The 24,133-nt window shown below is 49.6% G+C and overlaps 7 protein-coding genes across 7 annotated transcripts; 3 read left to right on the forward strand and 4 right to left on the reverse strand.

Moving 5' to 3' along the window:
• Positions 1–5,986: 5,986 nt before the first annotated feature.
• PFICI_10125 (uncharacterized protein) lies at positions 5,987–7,457 on the reverse strand (the record flags this gene model as incomplete). The annotated part of the gene is made up of 3 exons (XM_007838706.1): positions 5,987–6,286; positions 6,423–6,928; positions 6,983–7,457. 3 exons carry the CDS (start codon positions 7,455–7,457, stop codon positions 5,987–5,989), a joined length of 1,281 nt encoding a protein of 426 aa, XP_007836897.1.
• Positions 7,458–7,986: 529 nt separating this feature from the next.
• Positions 7,987–9,615, reverse strand: PFICI_10126 (uncharacterized protein; the record flags this gene model as incomplete). The annotated part of the gene is made up of 5 exons (XM_007838707.1): positions 7,987–8,231; positions 8,278–8,434; positions 8,489–8,962; positions 9,016–9,414; positions 9,604–9,615. 5 exons carry the CDS (start codon positions 9,613–9,615, stop codon positions 7,987–7,989), a joined length of 1,287 nt encoding a protein of 428 aa, XP_007836898.1.
• A 1,145-nt stretch (positions 9,616–10,760) lies between these two features.
• Positions 10,761–12,212, forward strand: PFICI_10127 (uncharacterized protein; the record flags this gene model as incomplete). Its single annotated transcript, XM_007838708.1, has 1 exon — positions 10,761–12,212. The coding sequence occupies one exon, from the start codon at positions 10,761–10,763 to the stop codon at positions 12,210–12,212; it is 1,452 nt and encodes a 483-aa protein (XP_007836899.1).
• Positions 12,213–12,683: 471 nt separating this feature from the next.
• PFICI_10128 (uncharacterized protein) lies at positions 12,684–15,208 on the reverse strand (the record flags this gene model as incomplete). Its single annotated transcript, XM_007838709.1, has 2 exons — positions 12,684–14,997; positions 15,081–15,208. The coding sequence occupies 2 exons, from the start codon at positions 15,206–15,208 to the stop codon at positions 12,684–12,686; spliced, it is 2,442 nt and encodes an 813-aa protein (XP_007836900.1).
• A 905-nt stretch (positions 15,209–16,113) lies between these two features.
• On the forward strand, positions 16,114–17,344 carry PFICI_10129 (uncharacterized protein; the record flags this gene model as incomplete). Its single annotated transcript, XM_007838710.1, has 2 exons — positions 16,114–16,124; positions 16,222–17,344. 2 exons carry the CDS (start codon positions 16,114–16,116, stop codon positions 17,342–17,344), a joined length of 1,134 nt encoding a protein of 377 aa, XP_007836901.1.
• Positions 17,345–17,850: 506 nt separating this feature from the next.
• Positions 17,851–19,094, reverse strand: PFICI_10130 (putative aspartate-semialdehyde dehydrogenase; the record flags this gene model as incomplete). The annotated part of the gene is made up of 3 exons (XM_007838711.1): positions 17,851–17,918; positions 17,969–18,703; positions 18,809–19,094. 3 exons carry the CDS (start codon positions 19,092–19,094, stop codon positions 17,851–17,853), a joined length of 1,089 nt encoding a protein of 362 aa, XP_007836902.1.
• Positions 19,095–23,499: 4,405 nt separating this feature from the next.
• PFICI_10131 (uncharacterized protein) lies at positions 23,500–24,045 on the forward strand (the record flags this gene model as incomplete). The annotated part of the gene is made up of 3 exons (XM_007838712.1): positions 23,500–23,714; positions 23,744–23,912; positions 23,971–24,045. 3 exons carry the CDS (start codon positions 23,500–23,502, stop codon positions 24,043–24,045), a joined length of 459 nt encoding a protein of 152 aa, XP_007836903.1.
• Between the last annotated feature and the right edge of the window lie 88 nt (positions 24,046–24,133).

Here is a 24,133-nt window from a genome sequence, read left to right on the forward strand (position 1 = left end):
GTGAGAGATTGTCTTGAACATACATGATAGACTCGTGTTGAGGCGAGAAGGGGGGGGGGAAAGAGATATAAGAATAAAGTAGATATGTACATATCAATAGAAAGAAGTCGCTGCAAGCCCAACTTATGTTTTCTGCAAAGTACAAGACATTATTGGTAGGGCAGGCCTGGCAAGGGGCAATTGTCCATGCATCGCTTTTCTGTTCTCGGGTGGCGGTCATGCCGTTTGGGAAACTTCCATGTATCGATTTTGAGTGTGTGGGGATGTTTTTGTCTCACTTTTTGGTGTTTGTTTTTCTCTTTCCAGATCCTCAGCACGCTGTTTCCCTTACGCATTCGGACGAGTGAGAGTCAGCACCATGCATTGAGTTTGCAAAACTCCAGCAGCCCATCACTGATGACTGTAGATCTGTCTCATTGGCAGTGGCGAGGTTGAGGATGCTTGCTTGTAGGCACTCGTTTCTAGCAAGTAGTTCAACATATGAAGTTTATATGAAATGAGTGATTTTGCAAGTAGGTAGTGTCTGCCAGTGTATGTAAGTCAGTCTGTTCGCCCCTTCAAATTACTACTATATACCACTGCTAGGTATTGAGCTCCATGTGCACCTTTTGCCGCTCAATCACAAGCTGGTCTCGTCAGTGTGCTTTTTGAGAGAAAGAAGGTATCGTCCGTTGATTGAACGGCTACGAAATATCGCTGACGTCTCGACATGGAATCAGTAATCAAGCCCACGCCAATGAATCAACGCCTACTTGCTGCTGCTGCGGCTCTTGCTTGTGAGCTGCGAGGCTGGAATCCCGGGCATTTAAACCTACCTCTGTTCCATGTACAGAAAGTATATCATCAATTGGGATAGATACAGTCGAGACAATGTTAGAGCATATGCGTGGGTCCCAATTATATTCCCGTCACGATTAATTGTCAACATTTTATCTCTATTATTTTCATGATTAATTTAGTTTTAATTTCCAAAACGCGAGATGGCCCAAGAATTTAGTAGCCAGCCAATGCGAGCAGTTGAGTTTCGACCATCGTTTGCTGCACGCACGGAATATCCACTCATTCTTTTTCATCGGTCCTTCTACTGCGGCACAATGTCGGCAGCGACTCGGTCTACGGGCCTGGTCCGATCTGACGGCCACGGCCAGTTCATTGACCGGGCCTGTCCCATCCGGAGCAGCTGTCAAGAGGTTAGGAACCGGCTGTCTCGAGGCGGATAAGCTGACACTATCGTCGTCCACATGGCCCATACTTTGACTAATAAGTACACAAGAGTAGCAGCAGCATCCCCACAAGTTTCCAGAATTTCTTCTCTGGCCTAGCAACCATCGACCCCTTCAGCATTAAAAATTGCCCTGCCATTTTTCACTACTACTACTACGTACTACTTGCCTCTCACTCTCTCGCCCTGCCTCGCGGTCCTCGCCATGCCCGTTGCGTGCTCTAGGCCCAAACTAGGCCTACTAGAGATGCAACCTACTTCCAGATCACCAGATCTGGAAGCTCCAGCCTCTATAGTGGGGACAGAGCCTCAGCCACGGGCTCGATGATTCGTATGATGGATGCCGCAGTAGCCAGGACAGTCAACCGTTGACTTGTATCTGCCCCCTTCATCATTGTTTTCTCGAGGCTTACACACACGTGGGACGATATACAAACACGTACCGATGGTCCAAGTGTCGTGAGCCTCCGCTTGGGAGGGGGTGCCGTACTGTGGCTGAAGCGCCCGGTGAAGAGAGGGCGCAAGTTGCACCTTGCTCTCACAATTCCGCACTCTGACCACCCGAGGGATCCACACGATTTGCCAACCGCCAGGTACAAGCTGCAAGACTTTTGAAGTGATATATTTTCCCATGCCTCGGAGGGCTCCGGGGGATCCAGAAATCCGCCGAGCTCTATCCACTGTCGAGGGTGAAAATCCCCTCCTTTGGGCCGCAGTGCTTTCGGAATGAGAGAATGAGGGAATCAGCTCCTCTCGCGAAACGTTTCATCCCCGACAGCCAGCAGCTTTGCCAGGGTGGAAATTTTCTTCCCATTTTCTCTTCACGATAGTGGGGTTTTAGAGAAAGAGGGGAACGAGCGGAGTCTGTTCTTGCAATGACGTTTTCGGAACACTATGGTGGGCAGTTTGATGGTGGACTTCTTTTTCCCTTCTTGTCCCCTTGAAATCCTTCGTACAGAAAGGTCAAGTACGTACCACGACTGGCATACCCTCCCAGTCGGTTAACGGCAAACTCTAAAGCACCGTCGCGCTTAAGGAACAGACAAAGAGGTAGACATCCAGACCAGCCTGACAGCTACCAGTCAGACGTGACGGAGCTAAGAGCCTGGACCTTGCAGATACTCACACACACGCATTTGAATTTTTGCACTCTCACGCTGGAGCTTGAGCACTAGTAAAGACACCACGCGGTTGAGCTCGGCTTGCCATTCAGGGAAATGGTATTTCTCATAGGCAAAAAGACATCAATGAGAGAGGTCTTTGCAGATTGCCCAGAGCATTAGCCATGCTAACGCTAGGCTTGGCCTTTTTCCAATACCCAGACGCGGATAATTGTGTGTACGGAACCGCTGTTCGTGTCTGGATGGCATTGATACATACATACTGAGTACATAAACGCGAATTTGACACGAAAATCGTTATAGAAGGTGGAGTCCCTAGGTTTCTAGCCACCGTCGACCGAGAACAAGATTGACAACACTCCTGGATTGTGCATATGTCTTTCATAAGAATTCCATCTTTCTCCTGGAAAGCCCGTTTCTTTCCCCTCTTCCCTTCAAGCTGATATGGTTGGTTGAAAGGGCTGAAGGATGGGGCTAACGGTGGAGGAGGCTAAGATCTCAGTCCACCAAAGTGCACGTGGAAACGCACGAAATTTTTTTAATGCCTTTTTTTTTTCTTGCTTTATTTTACGGCTTCTTATTTTTTTTAACCTTCAACTGTTCTCCAGTATTGATGGCGCCAGAGAATTTCACGGAAGATGTCCAGCTGGGGGTAATATACAATGGGCCTAGCAAGTATAGTGTATACTAAGCATCAATGCTGTCCGCATGGGCCGCATCTTGAATGCCTAGAAACAGTATACGTGGTGTCTACACGGATGGTGGAGATTATAGTGCTGATTTTTAATATGCACCCTCAAGTCTTCAGGCAACGCGTCTTGTCCAAACTCGTATACGTGAAGAATGGGGTGTGGTAATGAGATGGTAGAACGCGTTGCCACCAATCCTTTCGCCTCGGTGATGATCTGGGGGATCCCGTATTCTCCAGCATGCATTGCTATTGAGCGCTATAGAATACGATTAAATGTGCCTTGGTTATCCTGGTATGCTCAATTGACAGATATCTGTCTTCAAATGGGCCCCAATTGCAATGTGCCATGCTGCAGCCTGTCAACAACTATACCCTATAGTCCGACTGACACAAGCCTCGACTATCATGGGTGCGGCTGGCAACGGTTCAAAAGATGAAACACAGGACTGAAAAATGTCAGACGTCAGCAAGCATGCAAATTTTCCTATAGGTTAGGAGGATAGGAAAATAAAATATGTCAATTGATCAAATTATTAAACGTCTTTTTTCCCCTTCTATTTGACTGGTGGAGGGGTGGCATGAGGTTGGAAAGAATTGGATGGTCACCCTTCCCAACATACTTTTCGACTAGCACCAGTCCAGGACGTCAGATCCAGCTTCCCCGGACGCCCCCTAAGCCTGAAGCTGTATGGTATAAGTAAGCTCCAAAGGGGGGAGGGGGATGAGTTGGTGGTGTGCTCGACCAAATCTGCCAAACAAAGCCATGTGACTCTTCGTTGACTGCCGGACGCCCTTTGGGGGTCTTGCGGGTCCCTCTGGGCTGAAAGCATTGACATTGTCACTACTGTTCTGTCCATTACGATGCTGCGCGTGAGCCGCGAGTCGGGGGGGAGGACAAATGGAAAGATCCGCAATATTTCATCATGAGCCAGCGGCAAGCCCGGTAGGGCGAGGCAGGATTAGAGCAAAAGACATTGTACACTTTCCATGAATAGAGGTTGTGAAGCTCTCCCGCAAGAGCCTTGTGCGGCAGCCTCAAAGTTGCACAGATCTTGTTTGCATGCAGGACAGAATTACCAGGAAAATCATAATCAAAAATCCCGAGTCGTTAATTCGCTGGTCATAACACGGCAGCGACAATCTGTGCCACTCCATCGTCGTGATAGACTTTGCAGTTGTGTTGGAGAGGCAGAAGAAAAAGGGGAGGAGCGGCATATCAACAAACCCTCAACATTGCTAAACCATTACGGGATTCCCGCGCAGGGCATCGGGGAAGCTTCCTACTGGGAGGGAGGCCACGAAACCTCATGGCAAAACGACTCTTGAGGGAGGGAGAAGAAGAAACACCTTGCCGAGATTGGGAATCCAAGGACAAGAATGGAACTCTAAATTTGGACTGGCCCTATGCAACTAATGTTTTTGGTCTCTTTCCCATATTGTTGACATTCCGAAAGGTTGTCGCACGTACCCAAAGCCCATTGTCTACTTTGGCATACTTTACCCCAGATCCCCGGGCCCTCGAGGTGGGAGGGAGGGAGGGAAAGAGAGCGCTAGAAGGAGACGGGAAGTCAAAAGTTTGCATCCGGGTATTGGCAAAGGCGCATAGACTCGGTGGGGGAAAAAAAAAAAGGTCAGACTTTTTTTCGTGTCAAAAATCCCATTGGGAGGAAATCTTAAAAAGACGAAAAAGAGTTAAGATAATCCGGGGAAGAATAACAAACTTTCTGGAAAAAAGGGGAGGCTGGTTTTAAAACTTTAGCTCTGCAGAAGTAACTTGACGGGAGAAATAAAGAGGCAGCAATACTTTGCGACATGAAGCAGCTTAGGCACCATGACTCGCCCATCCGTCCCAATGAGGACAAAACGAAAATCATGAGGGAGAGGAACGCGGACAAGCTGGGCTGCTTTAGCCTCTTTCCCGCTAGAAGCCATGGAAGGTTTTTCGAGTAAACAGAACCGCCCGTTTCGGGGGGAAGCTCCAAGACCGTAAACAGCAAGATGGGCATTTCTGGTACCAAACTTAACGCGCAAGCTTGGGAACGCTGACGTGATTTGTGTATGAGGATATGGCGAGTAAGTATACAAGCGACGGAAGAGCAAGGGAGACAGAAAAGGGTTGCGAATATCAGGCTTGGCGTTCCTTGATTCAGTGATTACATGTCAACGGGACCCCGTGATAGCTCGAGCTTGCCGGCTTCTGTGCCTCAAGGAAACGATGTTTGCCAGTAGCCTTGGAGATCTTTCTTGGTGTGCGACTCGCGTCGTCTGTTTCCATTCTGTAAAGGGTTCACCTCGTCTGATCTTGCCCCAGTTTGCACGACGAATGTGCGACTTGGCACGGTTGTGTTGGACCATATTGGGAAGTGGTACGATTCAAGCTACAGAAATGACTCCGAGATGTTCATCTGTACGACAAACTCGTACTCATCCCATTACCCCAACTGGTGCAACTCTATGCAGGATATTCTCGATACGGTAATTCAGAACGACCGGCCGGGTGCTACACGTGGAGGCAGTCGAACTCAAACGAGTCACGGCAAGCTAATCAATCCATCATCACGGGATCCAATTGCTTTGGCAGACAAATCTTCCAGCTCCAGAGCATTACACAAAGCACAACCTGCTTAATCATCAAGAGCTGTCTTGATATCATAGTCTTGGTCGGTCACAAGAGACATTAATCGAATAATTTGAATAGAGATAGCCATTTCCAACAGGTGTTGATTTGGAAACGTAACCTAGTAAATGATATCAAAGATTGATTCCCATACAAGGGCGAAATGTATCGATACCAACGTCGCACGGCTCATGTTTGGTCAACTACAAATTTCATGAAACCTCGAATTGGCCAAGACAAGTGCTCTCCTTTTGCCCATTGGAACGTAAACATGACAAAATTCTATCTATACCCATCTTGTAGAGAATGATGTAGACATCATATGCCATGAATCTTTATAGGCAGCCATTAGTATAAGGGTCCTGGCGATCAAGCAGCGTTCGGTGCCAGCCGTCCAAGTTGTACGCCTCAATGGTGTAGCCGTAGGAACTCCGGCTGCACACGTCCCCGGCACCTCCCCCGACGAGCTGAAAATCGTAAGCGCTGCGGGAGGAGCCACGGATGGCCTGGTAAAAATGCTCTCCAAGACCCGTCACGTTGACGGCGAACGCGGCCGTAAGGGACAGAAACGGCGCAACGCGTACGGGGCCTGACGGCTCGATAGTCACGCCCGATCCATAGTTTCCGTCCCACATCTGTCAAACCGAGTGATGTTAGCTTGTCGGAATATTTCATGTGTAGAGGTTTCTCATGCTAAGAACATGACTTATCTCCGCTCAGTGAAGCAACCGACTAAATAGGAGTTAGAAAATCTGTTTAGTAATTACTTACACCACTACTGGCGGTCTGGTCTGGCGTTACAAGGTCGATTCTAGCCCGGCCATCACTCAAAACCGTTGTCAGATTCGTCTGAGCCACCATGGCCGCGGGGGCGTCGACCTCGGCGCCGGCCTCATAAGTCAGAGCAGGCCGCACATCCAGGATGCCCGGGATGCCCCAGGCGCCGGCCTCAAGGTATCCCACCTGCACCGAGGCGCGGCCCTTGTACGGCATAGTGGCGTTGAGCACCAATGGAAGGCCATGGTTGGACGTGAGGGCGACATCTAGGTAGAGCGACCGTGGTCCTGTCGCGGAGCCTAGCTCGTAGTCTAAGTATCCAGAGTAGGAGAGCGAGGTGTAAAAGTAGCCTTGCTCGGTCAGGCCGATCAGTGAAGGATTGTCTGAGAAGACTTGGCCGGCGGCGTTCATGTAGCTAATGTCCCATATGCTTGGATTCGAGAAGGACATGTTGGCCTGCTGGTCAAGTTGGTGCCCTGAGAATGAAGCCTGGATTGAGGCTATAATTTTGACGTTGGCAAGTGCTCGAAGGGGAGGAATTTGGGGTTACGTACATGCCACATCGACAAGCTTCTTCTTGTCGACACTGGCAGTGAGTACTCGCGTGACCTCGTTCTGCTCAATATTGCTTGTGACATAAAACCCCGGCTCGCCATTGGCATCACAATTGCCATGATGGTTTGTGATTAAGATCACAGACGAGTGTTCTGCCCAAGATCTGCCATAGTTGAACGTGCCCGGAGAATCAAACGTTATGTGGATTCCAGCACCATCGCAATGGACGCTGGAGATACCTTCGACGTCTCCAAGGACCACGGCCGGCTGGTTCATGACAAGACTCGCGGTAGCATATGTTTCACCATTGTTATCATATGTAAGAGTGATCTCGGGGTCTGGTGTAAGTTGTGGCGACCGAGCTTTCTTGCCATTGATAGCTTCAAGTACCGGTCTGTCATTCGAGACTTGTCGAATACCCATGCCGAGAACCAAGCAAGGCCAAAGAAGCGGGAAACAGACAGACAACTTCATTGTGGCGAGCGATGTTGATGAGTGGCTATGAAATTGGTCTGAAGATGCAGTATTTGGGCAATGAGGGACAAATCTGCCCACAGAAGTAGGAGGGCACAGTCTTTCTAGTCTTACAACTGAGACAGTCTGTATTGGCGGTCTTTTTGGTGACACAACTCTGGGCAATCGGATCGGGAAGCATGAACCATTATTTGGAGCAAACAGCAATCATGCCGAGCCTCGATAGATACCCGAGGACTTGTGCGGCCTATTCTGCATGTGTACGGAGGGATGTGAAATATGGGCCATCTTGGTGTTACATGCCTTGCTTTAGCCAGTTTCAATGAAAGCTGGATGAAAGTGAAGTGAGATTTTGCGGTCTTGATTGATCAACAGAACGCTACAGTAGAGGTGAAGAAAGGGAGAAAAGAATTTCATGAGCCCAATGGATCAAGCTGTGTGCTACACATCAATGCTATGGAAGCAAATATCCGCCCATGACAAGGGCAATCGCTTCGAATACTCGGAATTTTGCAGTCCGTGGTTTGTATTACAAGGCATTCCTGTCAGCGAATGGATCGTTTTCATCCTCGGATTCCTCAGATTCCTCTGCATCAACTGCAGCCTGGGGAGCAGGCGTGAATGCCGACTTGGACGCGGCCGAGGGTCTTGGTGGGGCCGCAGGTCGAGGAGGCAGGGTGGGATTGATGCTTAGGTTGTCCATCTCTGGAACAGGACTGCCAGGGTTGGCACTCTCGGTTGGTGACATGGCTTGTTTTCCCTTCTCGGTTGCCACTGTAATTGTAAGCACAAGTCAAGCCGCAAGTATGTAAGGACTTACTTCTGTAGAGGTGGGCTTGTTCTGCCAGCTCATCTTCCGAATCACTGTCTGCATCAATCGAGCGGTCCAATTGTTCAAAGGTCATGAGAGCGAGTATGAGCTCATCGTTGGCGTGTAAAAGACCACCGAGCCACTGTTCGTCTTCGACGTGATAGATCTGTGGCTGTCAGTTTTACAAAAGGCATGGTGCTTAGAGAGTGACCTGGCTTACGTATCGGACAATCTTTCTTCTAAGCTTCTTGCAAGCTTCAAAACGCTGCACTGCAGCTGCATTCTCGGAAATTCGTTCCTTCTCACGATTGATACTCTGGAGAGAGTTCATCAGATTAGTTGAAGCGATAGAAGCCTCGGCTACAGCCACTTTCATTGAAGCCTTCTCGGCCTCGAGGTTGAATGGCCTGGATTTCTTCTTGTGCTTATCCTTCTTCTTGTCCTTGTCCTTGGAAGAGCCGAAAAAGGAGGAGCCGGATCTTGAGGACGATTTGGTGTGGCTGAAAGACTGGACTGTCTGTGTAGGCTGGGGATAGGTGACAGGAACTTGTTGGGATGAGGATGCCGCTGGAGGGGGAGACTGTGACTTGGGTGCTGCCTCGGCCTCGTCCTCAGAATCATGGAAAGGGTTCTCCGTCTCCTTCAAAACCTTGGACTTGTCCTGAGTTACGACTTGCTTTCGTCGGGGGAGTTCCTTATTCCCTTGTCAGTGAGCTCTTCATTTTGCGGGTAGCCCGGGATGAATACCTTGTATAGCGCTGCAATACGTTCCAGACCAGGCGTGCTCTTGTACTCGGCAGCCCAACTCCTGAATAGCTCTGAACACTTCTTTCTAACCTCTGTATCGGAGAGATCAGAGGTACCACAGACCCTCAAACGCTCGAGGAGTGGCTCATCGACAAATGCACGCTGAAAACGTGGCCCAGCATTCTGGATCAAGCCGTCAAGCAGGGTCAAGGCACGAAGCTGGCGATGCACATTTCCATACTTGAGCTTCTTTCTAATGGCCCGAGCAGCTTCAGCGGGACCAGATGCCTGCAGTTTGATGACCTCTACGAGATCCGGAATGCCACTAAAGTCATCCTCTTCAAACTGCTCGCTTGTGAGCCGTTCTATGGCGACGGTCACGGCCGAGTACGGTTTTTTCTAATTGCCGCATCAGTTGACAGAACTCATACAATCAAGCAACTATGCGAGGAGATTATGCTGAAGAGAAAACTCCGACCGTAGTAAACCGCTCAGAAGTCCGCAAACAAGATTGCAAGTTGCAGAAGTAGATGCAGGGGTGAGATGAATCCTGTATATCTCTGGCCAGCGCATGCAGTGGAAGCTTACTTGTGAAAACATGTCTGTTATGAGGCCTCCTCAGGTCTCGCGCACACGATTATTGGCGAAAACAATAGGCAATCCAAGCGTGAGGGGGGAAAAAAACACCAGATGGTCGAACGAAAAACGCAAAAAGACACAGTGTTCAGCCCTCAAGTCGTCTTGTGCGACTACTGCTCACAAGCGATTACGTGTATTGAACACAGTTCCGGCTACAGGAATGCCGAAGGTTTGCGAACGCGGCGGTGCACAGCTGAGGGGCGGGCGTGACGTACTGATAAGGTGCTGCCGCGGGGTAAGTCGGAGTTGTTAGTGAAGATCTCAATGTTGTTCGTCTTCTTTGAAAGCACTGGCAGTTCTGAATCCAAACGAAGTCGGCGATGCACCTTTGGGAGCAAGACGAGAATACAAAAAGAGGCTGATTTGCTGAGTGTATGAGTAACTGCGCAAGATCATCACTGAATGGGTGGGTGGTGATCTACAGGCTGCGCGTGATGATGTTTTGGCTGCGATAATCCATGTGCTACATGCCGGCCCAATGCGCGTACCCGCACTTGCGTTAATTGAACATACGGCGACTACCTAAAACGACCCCTGAGTATTGCCCCACTCTGCTTTATCGCATATTGGGATGATATACTCAAGATCCAATGTTGTACATATAAGTAATCGCCGACGTAGTTGTCGTACCTTCCTCATTCATTTTTGAACGACTTGAAAGCATATAATTTTGTCTGTCGGATTGGAAAGTGCAATGAGGGAAAAATGCCCTTCACCGCCAAGGGACGTCCCAACTTTTGGCGAAATGGCTGACATGCCTTTCAAGCTTCAACCATTCGCCAAATTTTACTACTCTTCTGATTCTGCTTCCCACTTGAGATTTTATCAGAAATATTCCAAGTCGTCTTTTAGTGTTGTGCATCTGTGAAGTAGAGGTTTTTCTTTCACGCTTCCCTCAGGATTGACCAAGGCATCAGCTACGCACTTTCCATCCTGCCTGGCTCAGCACAGTTGCACTAAAATACCTGAACGCCATACGTGACAGCTGGTGAGTTTGGCTCATGTTGAATCCTCTCTTTATCCTGCTCATTCATGAAAGTAAAACGACAGTCTACGTGCCGGGACAATTAGGCAACAGCTCGGAGTTACCAAATGCTCACAGCGCCATGCCGTTCAAGAGGTCGAGAGGAGCTTTCAAGATAACCAGCCCTCTTCCTCTTGACACAGAGCAACCTAATGCAGGCCAGAAAGAGGCTTCAAATCCTGATGCGAGTGAGTTTTTGTCATCTGAGGCAAGAGCCAAGCGTCCATGGCCCTTTGGTGATCCTCAAGGGTCAGTGAAACAGCCCATGCACTCCCGTCCACAGCCACGGTCGGATCACAACTGCAACACCAGTCACCGGGCAGTTTCAAATAACCAATCTGAAGATACATTGGTCTTGTCAAAGCATGTCCCGCATCTGACAACTATGGACTGCCTGCCATCTCAGCCCACACTCAGCAGTCCGGTACACAACTCTGACCTTATGCAATCCACTATAGTGACCGGTGACAACATGTGGACTCTTGCGCATACCAGTGATCCGAGTCATCAGGGCAAACATACAAATGACTTGGATTTTGGTTCAACATGTTGGCCGGAGTATGCATCGTCGCATACATTATCAACACATACCTTGGACCACGGGTTCAGCGCGTCTGCACCGCGACCCGACGACGAATACGGGTGTAACGAAATTCTCGAAAAGGATTTGTTGCACATGGTTGATATGCTGGATTCCCAAAACCATGGCCAAATGGTACCTTCCAGTGTTTTAGAAGCTTGGGATCACGACTCAAGGTCTGCTGAGGATTATGACCCCAATCTCCAACACTCGCCACAACCAGCTTCAGAGGCCAAATGTTCACAGCAAGCAGCAGAGACATCCACTCCACTTCAGGAGACAGAGGATCTTTTGGACGAAGACGTCGACTGGGATGCTGTCTACAGCATGACCAAAGACATGGTGAAAGATCCAAGTCTAGTGATCTCTGGCAAAAAGTGCCCCTCCAAGTTGCCCGTGGATCATACACTGCGCTCTGTCAAACCCTTGGGTGACCTGCAGGTGGAAAATTCTGCTTCGATTCCATTTGCACGATCTCTGTTTCCTCAGCGAGTTGGTAATGAGTCTGTTATACCAACCGCTTCTGGGAAAACATTCCTCAGAACGTTTTTCCGTATCGATCAGCTCATCAGGGCAGCTGGCGAGAATGCTGTATTTGAGTTCTATGCCAGAGTCATGTACTCTGCCCGCGAAACCATGGCGCAAAGACAACACTTTCAGTTTGCGGACATTCTCAAGGATCAGCATCCCTACCCTTCAGGCACGCTGACAGGCTGGCGTACTGGTAGTAGTCTGGATCGGCAAAGTTATGTCTTCATCAGCTCCCGAGAAATCAAGCTGTGCCGTTGCATAGGAACAATGAGGAGAGACCAAAAGACATCATGTGGCTGGGCTATCGAGATCATGAGAATTCATGAAGTTTCTTGGGAAGAGATTCACATTGCCGAGTCAACCATCTGCGGAACGAGTGGGCAAGCTGAGAATGGCAAGCCAAATGGCGCAGAAAATCTATGAAGGGTCTTCTTATGATGGGTAGGATGTGGTGGTGTCGGAAGTGGGGAGCCAGATCAGCTTTCTAATTTGCTGGAATCAATTAATAGGTCACACGTAAGAGGTGAGCGTGAAAATGTGAAGACTTTGAGCTTCCAGCGAAAACAGTACAAATTCTATTTGCAAGTAGCCAGATCTTATCACATTGAACTCTTTTCAAGTCATGGAATTATCATTGACAGTATTCTCTGAAACTCATTTCATGCGTTCTGTAGCCTTGCAGGCAATAGTAAAAATAGGTATACTCCAAGGTGACATGATAATGGTGCTTGATTAAACTTGATGCGCCATGATATATACTCCTATTAATTCCATATTGTATACAACTAAAGAATGTCGTGCCTCGTGTACTCATGCATTTATCAATACTAGAAAATCGAGCCCCGAGGTTACCATGGGTCATATCATATGTATTTCCTGTTAAGGACCTCCTAATCAGCCGCTAAGATCAACCGGCTCATGTCTTGGAGAGTTCTCTTCGTCATGCTGGGCTTCTTGTAGCTTCGCATCACGAGTACCCTCCTCACCGAGCTGTTCATCAACAACGGCAGCTAGCTCAGCCTTGAGCTTGCGTTCCAGGCGATCGAGAATCCACTCGGCCTCCTCCTTGCTGTCCATGAGCGGACTGCGGTGTCCTACCCAACTCCACTTGATCAAGCTATCGTCTGCGGGGTCAGTGCTGTCCGTGTTGCCGCTCGGCTCGCCCTTGGGATCTCCGGCACTGCTTGAGTTGTTCGTCGTGGTTCGTGTTGCCTTGTGCATGGCCACGCGGCTTAGATTCACTGCGTCGGTGGTGCTCGGCTTCCGCGCTGGTTTTCTGTGTGTACCGGCACTGCTCTCGTCCTCGCCTACGAGACGCAGATACCACGCCCATTCTTTGAACGAGTACTTGCGCGGAGGTGTGTGCTGGAGGTGTCTGGTCACCCGGGAAATTTCGTCAATGAGGACAAGGTGGTACTCGGCACGGGACTTGGGTAGCTCAAGTGGGAGGTCTTTACGCTCCGTGGTATCTGTCCTTCGGGGCAGTCCAAAGTCCGCGCTTCGTCTGGAGCTGTGTGCCGACCCTGGCCGCGACCGGTCTCTTGATTTTGCTTTGCGATCTGAGGACAATCCTCGATTAGATCTGTCTGGCCGTGCAAGTGGATCGCTCAATTTGATGGATCTGGTCGGTTTGCCTGTATTGGTCGTGTCATTTGTGTCGCACTTGGTAGGGCCTTGGGCGGGTTTTGACGAATTTTGAGCCTCTACGTCGCCGCTCTTTTCATTAGATGATGACCTATCTCTACGATGAGGCCTTGGTGCAACAGAGCCGTCTTCCATGTCTGTGTCTTCGTCCTCATCACGATCTCGAGCAGCGCCAAAGAAACCTGGTGGCTCCTCCTCAATGTCAATGTCTGCGTACAAGGTGCCGAAGGAAAGTCTTCCCAGCGCCAACTTGGCTTCTTTCTTAAAGCCATGTTCGCCCGGCAGGATCGTCAGATTACCGAGCTTCAGCGTACCATCCCTAATCCATTTCACGACAGTGTCGCCGGCGTTACTGATGAGTACCGTCATGGTGGGCAGCGCCAGCAAAGACCAAAAGACGAAAAAGGCTTTGCCACAAGGCGAAATGGGTGACAGGTCGCCGTAGCCAATGGTCGTCAGTCCAGTAAAGGCAAAGTAGAAGGCGTCAAAGTATGACCAGCCCTGGTATGGTGCTTCCGCTTCTTGGAAGATCTTTGCACCAACGGTCCAGAGAACGAACCATGTGGACGCAGATACAGCCAAGGCCATCCATCTCCTCTTAGTCGAGGCTCGTTTTTGAATCTTTCTCATTAGGTGGAACTCCTTTTCGCGGCGTTCAAGTTCAGTCAGAGGGCTCTGGCTGACGTCTAATTCGAGGTTGCTATCACCGGGATTGTCTTCTATAGGGTGGAGGATTCCGTCCTTGCCACGACGGCGTAGGTGGCGCAAATACTGTCGTCTCTTGTTCTCCAGCATGCGAGCGTCAAGGCGGCGCTTTCCACGATCCAGAATAAGGCTTCGGATAGAGCCAATGACCAGACCCAAGCTAATCACGCCAATGAGAGCATAGGGTATGAGCAGACCGCGGCCAAGAGTAGTCATGGGTGAATAGTCACCATAGCCCACAGTGAACAGAGTCACGTCGGCCCAGTAGACTGCATCGAGATACTGCCAGTTCTCGATATGTGAAAATACAAGGGCGCCACACAGGAGGTACATTAAAAACATGATGGTTTGCAGCATCAGGGTACGTTGACTAGTGGTCAGGCAAAAATCCTTTTCATAATGTCCAACCTGGGCACCCCAAACAGTGATGGACATGAGCGTGGCCACGACAAAGTAGAGCACAGCCGCAAAAATGCCGTAATAGAACGCCTGCGACCAGACATACTCTATTTCTGGCTGCTCAATCAGCGGCCCAGCGGCGGTGCAGGCCAAGGCTAGAAGGCAGATGGCAGATATATACCAACCGACGATGGTGATGGGCTGAGCGATAGAGAAGCGTACTCTTCTGGTCATGTTGAGCAGAAGAAAGACATTGGCAACAATGGCCAGTGCCAGCTGTGCGGCGTTGACGCCAATGAGCCATGGAGGATCAGCGACGAACTCGGCCCTGGAGATGTCTGAGCCGGGAATAATGTGCATCCGCCATTGTTTGACGAGGGCGCATATACTGAAGGCTGATGCGACAGGTCCCAGTGTGCCGGCAATCATGGGAAAGGCCGAGCTAGCAAACCACCATCGACTACATGGTATAGTCAGAAACGCCGAGAGTCGCGATGATGATGATGATGATGGAGCGAGTATACTGCTGGTGTTTGCACTAACCTGGGATCAAGGTGGACTGCCGGATCCGCCGCAATGACACTCTGGCGCTCAGCTTCGCCCTTGGATCGTTGGCCGTCGACATCTTGTGTATAGTCGTCAATATTGTCGCCTAGATCTGCATCGTTCATTCTGTCGGGGCCAGCAGCGGCTTGGCGTGCAGCTGTCTTGACAAATAGTTTGGCACTCTGGAGGATATGGCAACGAAGGAATGCATTTCCCGTCGTTACGCAGGGAAAGACAACAACGGATGGTCTGGCGACTGACGGGAAAAAAAAAAAAAAAAAAAAAAGGCGCAACGAGATGAAGATTGGATATTCTTGTTGCTGTCTCGGAAAATGTTCTCAAAAATCAATCTAGACCCTTTATCGAAAACCCCAGCCCACCCCCAAAGCGAGAAACAAAGTTCTGATGGTGGCCGTTGTAAGAAGGCATTTCCTTGGCAATTGATATTTTGGGTGGGTGATGGGCACTGGGGGCATGGCTAGAGGCAGGATGACGTCGCTTGGCACCTGCTGAAGCCTTGAAACAACGGGCAGGAGACCAGAATTGGTCGCCTACTGACCGGGGTTAGAGAAGCAGCTGGATCGAATCTCAGCGGGATAACCCAGCTAATCGCCGGTGATTTATGCCCTCCAAACTCCGCTAGAGCCAAATCGCGTTCAGTACGTTCAATGCAAATGGGTGCTCCTTGTAAATTATCTAGCAATGCAACCAACCCGCATCACCCGCATTTCCCATCGCGACGCGTGACTGCAACGACGTGACTAAGCTTCCATTTTCAGACTTTTGCTAGCGGAAAACAACAGCGAATTATTACTCTCGACATTCCAGTGGTGGCTGTACTTTCAAACGCTCGTCCAAGAAGTCTGTACACTAGTAGATGTATGGCAGAGTAATGAAGTGATATTCAGCACCGAACTGATTGTACATCAACAACGGCGGAATATGCAAAGATGGATGTGGTGTAGAACTGCTGCATTCTCCCGCCATTTCAGCTATCGGCAGTTGAGCAGTGTCTCGACCAAACCTAGCAATGTCGAGCGGGTCAGTGTCAAATGCGGTTCGACTGGTAGTGTCTTTATCGAGTAGGTGGTGATCATCCATAGAATGCGATAGTTGTATTGTTAATACATCAAAACAGCTTGCACAACATTGGCAAAGTGTCATCGTCGGATCCATTGCTGATTTACTTGCCACCGTATTGGGACGCATTAACAGAAACCGCACCGCAAGTGCCGTCCTTTTTGCGTAGATATCCCACGGCCGTCATCAACTATAGGTGGTATGGTTTCCATCCCTTTGAGGAGGTCGAACCACCAAAGGCAGAGGTGCAGAACTCTGGGGATCCCGAGGCACCGACGTTGCACAATTGGCCTTTTCCTGTTCATGACACTTTGAACGCGTACAGCTGGATCGTTGAACACCTGGCACCGTCGGACTCGACGCGTCGCGATGTCTATGTCTACGGCTCCTACCTGGGTGCCTCTTTGGCAACATCACTGGCCTTGACCGAGAGTCACCCTCACCAGCGCATGGCTGTGCGCGGCTGTGTTGCTTTCAACGGCATCTACAATTGGACCATGTTTCTCCCTGATCACCAAATCAATAAGAAATCAGGCGCCAGGGCGGCAAACGTTCTCGAGGAGATTCTGGGGCAGCCCACCGATCCTTCATTCCAGGACCTGAAGCAGCACATCTCTAGCCTTTTTGGCGAACCAAGCCACCTATTTGACCCCTTTGTCAGCGCGTGTCTCTTTTTCCAGACGGCCGGACTGCTGGTGCCGCAGGACTTTGACGTCTCGGCCGACCCCGTTGCCACCATGCTGGGGTCCTATGCGCCTGCGGCGTCCGAGGAGGCACAGGAGGCCATCAAGTCCTTGCTCTTGGTAATGGCTGATAAACCTCCGCGCAAGAGCGCCTTGGCCTTTCCGCCACGCAAGTCGACCCTCAAGTTACCTGACACGCTGCTGCTGCATACCGCTCTGCCGCCATTGCCTGCGGCGTTTCAGAGGCGACGGAGGAAACCTGTTGCAACGAATCATTTCAAGACTCAGGCGGACGAGCTGGCGGCGTTGATGCGGAGAAGCCTCGAAAAGATTGAGTTGAGGGATCGGTCCAAATGGGATCATGATCTTGACGAGTACTTGGAGGTGGACAGGAGAGTGCAACTGTTCAACGTTGGAAAGGATGAGCGCCCATTCGAGATACCCAATTATGGAGAGGCGGTTGCGCGCGACTGGCTGGAGGATAGAATGTCCAGGTGATTACATGAATTATATTGCTTTGATAGGACGTCAACACTGGTCCATTAAGCTTTTTAGTCTCTCAAACTTCCATTGCCAAGAGGTATAAGTGACAAAAGTCTTGATCCGTAAGGGCTAGACTTGCAAGATGATCCCCGTCGCAAAGTCGCACGCAGATGCATTGTAGAACGCGCCTAAGACAATTGTGTCCCCTACGTTCCGAAACTAGGAAGATTGGTTACTTGCATTCATGTCATGAGATTCTCCTGCAAATCTCATATCCCGAGTCGAGAAAATCCTGGCTTTGAGAATGGATAGCTTTCTTATTGTATTTTTATCTATTGATGTGTATATCCAGGTAAGACATCTGACTTTTCCAGCAATGTGTAGAGAAAATCCAGCAAGGTATATAAGTCCCCTAGTTCTACCACTTTACTAAATAGATGGAAGATCATTTTCTATAGTTTTTGTGTCACCTCCCAATAGCCAAACCGATGCAACCGTGTAAACGCCCAGAAGATGCACGATTAGACAAAGCCCTTGAGAACTGCTGCCTCGGCGTTCAGGATGGAGGAACCAGCGGCACCAATGACGGCTTTGCAAATATTAGCTTGGAAGTCTTGCTACTCGAGGGAAGAAACTTACTGTTGTGGCTCAACGCCACAAACTTGATATCAAAGATACGGCTCTCGTCCTCACGGACTCTGCCAACACTGACAGTGTAACCGCGGCCAAGGTCACGGTCCAGACGGGGTTGCGGGCGGTCGGCATCGTCAAAGACCATGATGCTGGGCTCGGGGGCGCTGGGGCAGCCAAGCTTCTGGGCCTCACTGACATAGTTGCGGAGAGCAGCCTTGACATCCTCAACCTTTGGCGGCGGGCGGCTCTTGAAGCGCAGACTGACGCAGGCGGTGTGGCCGTCCAGAACGGGAACGCGGTTGCATGCGGCCGACACGCGCAGACCCTCCTGCTCGACAAAAGCCGTCTTGTCGTCGCGGATGCCGCCCAGAATCTTGCGTGCCTCGGTCTCCAGCTTGTCCTCCTCGCCCGAGATGAAGGGCACGACGTTGTCGATAATGTCCATGGAGCTCACGCCCGGGTAGCCAGCGCCCGAGACGGCCTGCATGGTGACGACGGAGACGGTGTCGACCTCGCCGAACTGAGCCTGCAGGGCAGCGAAGGGGATGACGAGACCAATGACGGCGCAGTTGGAGTTGCACACCAGGAAACCCTTTTCAAGGCTGTGGTGCTTCCTCTGGTGAGGAATGAGATCGAGATGCGGCAGGTTAACGGTGGGAACGACGAGTGGCACAAGGGGATCGCGACGGTAGTTCTTTGCGTTGGAGAAGACGGCGAGGTTGGCCTTCATGAATTCCATCTCTGAATGAGCCAATGGTTAGTATAACGGTCATTTTGAGCATCATGTTCCTTGGTCTCTTCCAGATACAACCCGTCGCTCAACTAGGCGCGAATGACAAGACTCACCAACTTCACCTGCCACATCCGAGTCCAGACCGCTAAAGACAATGTCGCACTCCAAGAATTCGCTGGCCTTGCACTCCTTCACGACCAGGTCGGCGACCTTGCCCATGGGGGAGGCCTGCTTCCACCTCACGGCATCCTTGTACTTCTTTCCGGCAGATCGCGACGAGGCACCGACGGCGTGGAGGACAAAGTGCGGGTGGTTCTGGAGCAGGAGGATGAAGCGCTGGCCAACGGAGCCGGTAGCACCCAGCACACCAACCTTCTTTGTCGGGAATTGCGACGCCATTCTGGAGATTTTCTGGGGGGGTATTGAGATTCGACAAACGATGAACTCGAGCAAGAAATTATCTACGAATCGTAGGTCGTAGAATAGAAAAGTGCGTCACTTGAGTCGTCTTTGGATGTCGCACTGGCGCCACAAGAGAGAAATGCCCCGCCAAAAATGTTGACTGGATTGACAATTGCCCCGCTATCGGAGGAGAGACCCTTGTGACGGCATGGCGGTTAGAGAGTATTTTTGCTGGCCGATCGAGTTACACATTTTGCTTGAATCAGTCTTTGGACTGCTACAAAGGCGCAATTGGTGACCATGAGGTGATGGTAATGGCTCCTTGCACATGCATCTGTTGGTGGGCTTCGAGTTGATTTCAGCGTGCAAGCGCACCGCTGGGTATCACGGGGTCTACGCTTCAATGCCCAAGATGAGCGTCGCGCAATTGATGTAATATTCGGAATCGGTGTTTGCGGTGCGCGCGCAAGACCAATACAGTGTGGGTGGCTTGCGGTGCATTAACAAGCATGTCTGTTTGCTTGTCACTCTTCTCTGCGGTAGGGTCAAAGTAGCATTTCGAGAATTCGGATATGGTTGTAGAATAGACCATTCATGGCTGTAATTTTCCCCTGAATTCGAGATAGACCACTCGTGGCAACTCTAAGAAAGAAAAAAATATTATGATTGATGTTATTGCTGTTGTTGATGATGAACCAGAACGGTTCCAGCGGAGAGGAATGTATACACTATGGTGTGTGTATTGTGGTACACAATACACAGCGCAGCGGAGCGAAAGCACATTGCACACAGATGTTTCTTGGTACAGTGGCCTCATGTCTCAAGGATTGGAAGTTATACACTGGCATTCTTGCTAGGTTACAGCATTCCAGGCGAACAAATGTACAATATTTTCATGACATTTCGATTTTGAAGATTGCTCTTGCAAATGTTGGTGTTGCGCTACAAAGTACAAGGGGAGGTACGTACATACCCAGGCGTCTGGTTGGCATGGCATGGCATGGTCCGTGTCCCGCGAGCCGGACATTGGGGATCCCCGCACCATACCTCTGGGCCCACGACTCATTTCTCCTATGCGGATGGCTCATGAATGCTCACCATGAGCAAATTCCCACCACTTGCGCATCTGGAATACGTATTGATCAGGGCAAATCATGTCCACTAGCTTGCATTGACTTGTGCCTTCCATTTGGGCGAAGTAAACAGAGAGAAGGTGCAAAAAAGCTATAGTCCCTCACATCGCGACTATAATATAGTTGTTGCGATAATCCACGTTTCTCAACGACAAGTGATCGGGTCAATTCCAAATTGCACCAGAATGTTCAGAAAAGTAAAAAGATAGATATGAGCTGCAAAAAAAGGCAAAAAAAGATGTTGGGTGGGCTTGACCGGGGATTGAACCCGGCTATTGAGATTGTTAGTATATGATTGATAACTCATGATATTTGAAGTTGTGACTTACGACCTCCTGCATTTTTCAGTTTCCCAAAGCAGGAATCATACCACTAGACCATCAAGCCGTTGGTTCTGATTTAAATCAGCTTCTTTTGGTTGGAAGAGAGTGTGGAAATCAAAGTATATATAGGAGACATCAGGGAATGCCTTTACGTGGCTGAATGCATAAGCGAGCGGGCACATGAGCCAATTCTGGCACCACTGTGGGGACATCTCCACAGACGACACATATGCCACACTGTATGGATGCCAGTTCGTCTTGTTGCGGCCTTTCAAGGGGCAGTCTTGCCTCTCATCCTACTATGGTATGATGGGTAAGTAAAATGTCCCTGGTAAGTATTTTGGAGCCACTTGTGCAGCCCTTGTGCACGTATTGTGCGTGTTTTGGCAGCTGTCGAGTGGGCGCCCCATCAGATCTGGTACTTGACCAGGGGTATTTTATTTACGCCCACAACCATCGTAGATTAATTCTTGATACCATACAGCACTCAACTAACACTGGTGAGCCTGTATTATACAGAGTGCGGGACTAGCATGGCTCCTTGGAGCCTCAGAATCAAGAATCTGGATGATGGTCGCTCGGTAAACAGTGAACTGTTGGGCTGTATAGCTGAGAATCCCAAATGTGAAGCCACAGTATATGGGACAATAGAATGTTTTGAGGGGGGCCCCAGCTTCATCAGAAGATGACAAGGCGTATCTCAAGTTGTTCATAGCTGGTTACTCATACGTTGTTCATGAATATTTCTGTGCCGTGTTGACCGGTATGCAAATTTGGTAGATAAGAACTACTATGTGCATACCAGAGATATCTTGCCAGCCCATAAGGACTACGCTGGACAGCTCCAGGCCTTCATCTTCACGGTGATTGTCATGCTATTTCAACTTATTGAGGGTGTCATTAGATACGTAGTAAAGCATACTCATGCCAAGGGTGAGGCCTGTTGCGCCACGACTTCGATCCCCCGTCAAGGGCCTAGATAAGCTTTCTGCCCTGGTCACTCGCACATCTTCCCGCGATTATCGTTATTAGCTTATTCTCATTTCTCTCCTGGCCCCTCCCCTTCTCTCAAAATCGTAATAGAAAGAGAGGGCAAAAAAGGAAAAAGAAGAAAAAAACAAGGAAAAGAAGAGGGAGGGAGAGAGAGAGAGAGAGAGGGGCTCGGCGGCATGGTTTTAGTTTTCATCCGAGAGAGACAACAATAGAGAGAGAAGCCTTCTGGCATTCGAACTTGATATCAACTCAAGACTTCATGGAAGAACAAGCAAAGGGAACACTTGGGTTGTTGATATCAGGCCAGTCGTTTTCTAATCCTTCTTTGACATCAGATATCTTGAGGCTTTTGCCATGCCGCGCTTTCATTGGTGGCTGCCTCAAATTAAGTTACCTCAGTCTTCGGTTGTTCTTCGCAGCGCTCGACACGTTTTTGTGCTCGGTAACATGGTCATTCTGTTGATTGGCACGGGAATTAGGCGTTTCTATCATGCAATTGGTCTCCCAGCCAAGACTCGTTCCTAAGCAACTCCTCAACACGGACGTGGTGCTTGTCGAGCATTGTTGAACAACGGCCGCTCAAATCCAGAACCATCGTGATCAAGTCTTCCTTCAATTTCCCGTAATACTTTTGACGATAAGTCTCATCAATCATTGGACGACAACACCTTTGCCTGTATCATGTGGCTCATGTTCCTGGTCCTCTCATCGATTCTGGGTATATCGTCGCTGCGGCCAAGAGTCGCGCTACGGGCGGTTCCCTTTTGTGTATTTGTCGAGTGATGGACCTCTTCACTGGTCCCGTCGAAGTGGCAAGAGGCTTTCAGACATAGTTATTGTGTCAAAATATGCCTATACAATTACGCGGACGAGACAGAAATACTGAACAGTGAACATATGGAATGGTGATATAACCGTTCCTTCTTGCCATCATCTCATGGACTGCGGCTCGTGTCCTCAAGTTGTACTGTGAAGAAATCGATAAGATCACCAGGGCAGTTCGAGCCTCAAATACTATAGTAGGGTACCTCCTGTTCTCTGTGCATGATGATTTGGATAGCCGCCAGAGACGCGCATCTCCGCAGAAACATCATCGAAGCATTCATGGCAGACCGACAAATGAAAGAGCTCATTTTCATAGTCATCATTCACGACAATGGATTTGAATATTCAGCAATACGTCGCCCGTTATTATTATTCCTTCAGTATGCCAACTGAAAGTCTGGCCAATCAACACAACGCAATGATTTCTGGAATCTTAATTGAAATGGTAGCAGTGTACGTGCGGTCTAGTAACCCTGCACGTGGAACACCAGAAGATGAGGTCAGCCATCGCACGTATGTGCCATCATAATACACTTGAAGCGGATACGGATATTCAAAGCTTCTGTCATGCCACCAAGTGGACAGCGCTTGATCGAGAGTATTCCTCGGTGTGTACCTACATATTCTTGCAATGTACGTATGTATGCAGATCACACTATCTGGTAGATGCGAGATATTGAATATGTACCTACTTTACATAAAAGAACATGAATACGTACCTCATGCATTGAAACTCATCGGTATATATGTATCTCACAGAGAGTTGAATCCGGGCAGGCAGTCCCCAGATGCGACTTCCGTGGATACTTCTGGCGTCCAACGACTGATGGGTTAAGCGGCCAGCTGATGAAGCAGGCACGACGGCACCTGCCCCTATTCACAATTTGGTGATTTGGAAAGTGCTCAATCGAAAGGCCGAGAACGTTGTTGCCTAACACGGAAAAATTCACTCGCAGAAGCGATCCAAATTTCTTTCTCTTTTTTTTTTCTTGCGGTCAAAAGTACAACCTCAAGCATTATTTCATTATCACCCACCGCTTTCTCTTTGAGAACTGCCACTTCAACCACTTTTCATTGATTTCTCAATTTCCAATCTCGCTCAATCTTGTACACTTCTGACCAGCCTCGATGAGCCGACAACAATTCGTCATAGAGCTGTCCGAGGAGGTCGCTCCTCTCTCACGAGAGGAGTGGCCTGCCTCTCCGCCGCCGCCACCACCACCACCACCACCACCACCACCAGCAGCAGTAGCAGCAGTAGCAGCAGCAGCAGCAGCAGCAACAACAACAACAACGACGACGACGACGACGACGACGACGACCCCTCCTCGCCCCTCCAAGACGTAAGCATCTCTCTGGATGTTCCTAACAGATCAACAACTGACACATACATTATAGACATGCCCAGGAGGTTGTGGGATGGTCGGGCGGCCGTCCTTGAGGCGGTGCTGCTTGCTTGGGTGGCTCTGCCACACGTGAGGATCCGCGGCCGGGCCAAGGCCTGGACCAACGGCCTCCAAAAATTGGAGGAGATGAGACTCGTAAGTATATTCTGCAATTCTCGAAGTAAATAGCAGCACTAATAAACCATTTGCTTAGGATGCCGAGGACGACCGGCCAGTTTGGTCCTCGCCATACTTGGCTAGGCACCAGGCATGGCAATTGATGTATTGACGAGGAAATAATTTAGTCTTCGCATCAAATATAATTTGAAATATTCCCCTCTCGATACGCAGCTTTTTTTTTTTTTTTCCCTTCCTTT

This window comes from Pestalotiopsis fici (assembly GCF_000516985.1).
Source record: "Pestalotiopsis fici W106-1 unplaced genomic scaffold PFICI_Scf_7, whole genome shotgun sequence".
NCBI classification, from domain to species: domain Eukaryota; kingdom Fungi; phylum Ascomycota; class Sordariomycetes; order Amphisphaeriales; family Sporocadaceae; genus Pestalotiopsis; species Pestalotiopsis fici.